Raw genomic sequence first — 3,974 nt, 5'->3', positions numbered from 1 at the left:
GAGTCAATGATGAAGTTAAGGGACAAGCCCAGGAACAAATCTGAGATGTTCTATTTTTTCTTTAAACTCCACCTCATGTAAAAGTGTTATTTCCTCTCAAAATGTTCTTCCAATGTCCCCAAATAATGACCAAATACTATAAAAAACACTCTATACAGACAATGAATATTTTGGTGAAGTTGTTAGGTAACATTTAAAGACGTTTTCAGCAAATAACTATTTTTGGGTAAGGTAAGAAGACAAATTCCTACAAAAAAAGATGCTTCAAAACTAATTTCCAGGAAAAAAAAACAAACATAGAATGCTTTGAAGAAAACTTCAAATCTAAGTATTTGTAGGTGAAAATATTAAATTCTAGCAACATCGAAAATTTATGCACTTTCCTTTATCTTCTGTTATCCCATATGAGGAAGTTTATGAACAGATAAGCAACAGGGCCTGAATGGGAAAGGAATTAGGGCAAAGAAAGGGGGATGGGGGACAAAACAGGATCCCATACTATTTAAGAGTAAACTTTTATTTATGTGTTTATGCATTTATTTATTTTTTACAGTCTTGAACATTAGGTCTCCAGAGGGAAATACATTCATTCAGTAAATATTTACTGATTGCCTATGATTTGTTAGGCATTACCAGAGAAATGAGAGAATATAAAGATGACAATTATATTCTCTGCTCTCAAAACAGTTACGACTGAGTTGGAGACACATACATGCACACAAATACAATTTATTGCTATATAACAACTATATAAACCTGTTAAGACAATCTATGTAAACAAAATCTTATTTTTTCTGTATTTCTTAATTCATTTTTAGTACCATTCACTATATTACTTGGTTCAGATTTGCAACTGAACAGCATGTAGTGAACGGACACCAAGGCAGCATCTGAGTGCCAAAACATTTAAGAAAAAACAGACATGCCACAAAACTAATCCAAGGTCAGCACAACCTGGCCAGTTTTGAGGAAGGGCCAATCTTCCTTTTCACTTCCAATATTCTCATATATGGAAAAATACAAACTATTTTTCTTAACATAATATCATTTATATCTGATCTCAAAGGAATTTTCTTCAACCAAATCCCATTTATTTTAATCTCCAGACCATCTTCTTGAAACAAACTTCCTGTGTCCTTGGTAACAGTATATTATTACATTGAGGGCTATAACATCACTACTTTTTAATATATTTCTTCTACTTTAGGTAAGAATCTTTGAAATTCACAAAATAAAATCTTACTAATTTGGACTTTAAACTTAAGCATCTTTTTCAGAAGGAGTAGGGACTGGGATCATTTTTTTGTCCTTTACAGTTTTTCTTGTGTTAACTATTCAGCAGAATTAGAAAATTTAAAATATAATGAAATATAATATTTGGTATTAAAAACAGCAACAGCAAAAATATCCAGTCTATATCTTGGATTGGTATACACTCTCCCCAACTGCCATACATTCTACATTTTTATACTTAGAATCCCTGCGTTGAATGGTGGCACTTCAACTCTGTGCAAGTTCCTTAAACAACAAGCATTCAAATAAATTCACAAATTTTGATAGTACTAAGGCAAGAAGTGAAAAAATACACATTTGTTTATTTTACAACAGGTCATTAAAAATTAAATAAGGATTGAAGGAGAAAAAGATCAATTGGGTTTTCAGAGTAATTCTGAACATTCAACGAATAAAACCCTTGCATTCTTAAAGTGTTATGACAAACTGAGATTTTGGTACGAAGACAAGATTCTATGACAACTTTTTTTTTTTAAGGAGAAAAACTTTTTAAAAAGTATGTTTAGCAACAACAACTTAGAAACTATAAACACCTACGATTACAATTTGCAAATGGAATGTTTGCAAAGTTGATAATATAGAATTTGGAATATATTTTCCAATTGCAACAATGCTTTATAAAACGATGGCTAACTTTCCAGAACAGATTAGAAACCCTGTTTTTAAGCATGTTCTTAATATACCATCTATCTGCAACGAAAAATAACTAAACACAGTATAATTGCAATACTGACAATGGAAAACAAAGAAAAGGAAAATACACAGAACTCTAAAACCATGACTGCATAGCATTAAAAAGAGAGAATATGTTGGGGCACCTGGGTGGCTCAGTCGGTTGAGCATCAGACTTCAGCTCATGTCATGATCTCACGGACTGTGAGATGGAGCCCAGCATCCGGCTGGAGCCTGCTTCACATTCTGTGTCTACCTCTCTCTCTCTGCCCCTCCCCCGCTCATGCTCTGTCTCTCTCTCTCTGTCAAAAATAAATAAACATTAAAAAAAAAAAAAAGAATATGTAACTCAAAAAAGACAACTAAGAGTTAGCCAAAACTCTTTGTAATGTGAATTCAAAAAGATGGTTTGCAAAGGTGTAAAAGGGTATTAAAGCCAAGTTTTGATTGCCTGAAGGACACCTCCCTCTCTCTCATACACTAAGGACAGGCAAATTGGACACTTTCAACCTGGAAGACAAATGCCACACTGAGTTAAAAAGCACAAAACACAGCGTGAAGAAGAAAGTGAGAGGGGACTGGAAAGTAAATATGGGCACTTTGAGAACACATTGGCCATCCTTAGCTCCAGAGGCCTGCATAGTTCCCGTGGAGGCCTGAAGGGAGAGGCCCTCCAGCCACAAAGAGCTTCATCTCAGGCCAGTTGTAGCAGTGGGTGTAGAGCGCGTTGGGGAAATCATCTATACGACCAAAGTAGTTCACCCACAGGTCATCGTGGTTGAGCCAGCCTCTGCCACAGGTGAGCTTGAGCTTCCTTCCTGAGGGCCCAGGACAGGAGTCTGGGCTGCCCGACGCCCTCTCCTCCAGGAACTTCTGGGCACGGATGTCATAAAAGAGCAGGGAGCCATGGCCCGTGCCCACGGTGATGATGTATTGGTAGAAACTCAGCGAGCGCACGCCCATGCCGCCGTCTCGGGAGCACAGGGGTCTGATGTTTTGGTGACCCTGGCGCGGATCTAGGAAGGAGACATGGGACTGAGAGCCAACCGCGTACAGGGACAACTCTTCGCAGTAGGTCAGGCACACGTTGTCACGGCAGTAGGGGAGCCTGATGGACAGCAGCCTGTACAGAGTGCTCCGGGCTTTCCACAGGTGGAAGTAGCCGTCCAGGGACACGGCTCCCAGCTCCTGGTTCTTGCCGCTGAAGGCCAAGGCCCGCACCTTGTGGTTAGTGGGGCTGGTGCTGGACCTGGGGATGGTCTCCATGTCCCTCGGACGGATGTGGGTGTACACAGGAAGCCCCGCGTCATTCTGCCAGGAGATGCTGCCATTGAACATGTCGGGGTCCATCTGCCACAGAGCCACAGTGCCGTCGCGGGAGCCGCTCACAACCACTGTATCGCTCATCCAGGCGATGGTGAAGATCCAGTCCTTATGGCCGTTGCGGTCGCCCAGGCACACGGGGTCCAGGGTGGGCAGCTGGTAGACAGCCAGGCTGTTGGGGTTCTCTCCCCCGGTGGCCAGAAGCGTCTTGGAGGGACTCAGCTCGATGGCGTGGATACCGCAGCTCGGCTGGGCCCGGGCCAACCAGGGCCCCCGGTCCCGCATCAGGGGGATGCGCGTGATTTGCCCCGAGTGCACGTCCACCACGAAGAGGGTGTTACATTTGGTGCCGCACACGACCTGCCTGGCGTTCAGCCACTGCGACGCGAACACCTTGTTGAGGCTGCCCAGGGCCAGCTCGCGCTCCCTCAAGAGTTCGGGCAGCTTCTGCACCGCGTAGCCGGGCAATTCGCCCTTCGAGCCCGACAGCCAGGCGCCGCCCAGAGCGCCCACCTCGCGGTCCTTGAGGTAGTGCACCAGCGAGCGCCGCGTCGCCGGCCGCTTCTGCTTCTTAGGCAGCAGCGGCCCCTCTGCGTCCGCCGCGGAGCCCTGAGACGACGAGCTCTCGGCGGGCGCTTTCCGCTTCCTGCTACCTGTTTGCTGCGGGGCCATGGTGGGCGGCGGGC

The 3,974-nt window shown here is 44.0% G+C and overlaps 1 protein-coding gene across 1 annotated transcript; it reads right to left on the bottom strand.

The window, feature by feature from the left end:
- Positions 1-2,227: 2,227 nt before the first annotated feature.
- LOC121024379 (DDB1- and CUL4-associated factor 12-like protein 2) lies at positions 2,228-3,960 on the bottom strand. Its single transcript, XM_040466611.1, has one exon. It carries the CDS (start codon positions 3,958-3,960, stop codon positions 2,587-2,589), a length of 1,374 nt encoding a protein of 457 aa, XP_040322545.1. The 3' UTR covers positions 2,228-2,586.
- Positions 3,961-3,974: the final 14 nt, after the last annotated feature.

The sequence above is a fragment of the Herpailurus yagouaroundi genome, unplaced genomic scaffold (genome assembly GCF_014898765.1).
Source record: "Herpailurus yagouaroundi ecotype Mexico unplaced genomic scaffold, PumYag 64186, whole genome shotgun sequence".
In the NCBI taxonomy this organism is placed as follows: Eukaryota; Metazoa; Chordata; class Mammalia; order Carnivora; family Felidae; genus Herpailurus; species Herpailurus yagouaroundi.
Note: the sequence above shows the minus strand (reverse complement) of the source record. Positions and strands in the feature narration are given on the sequence as shown.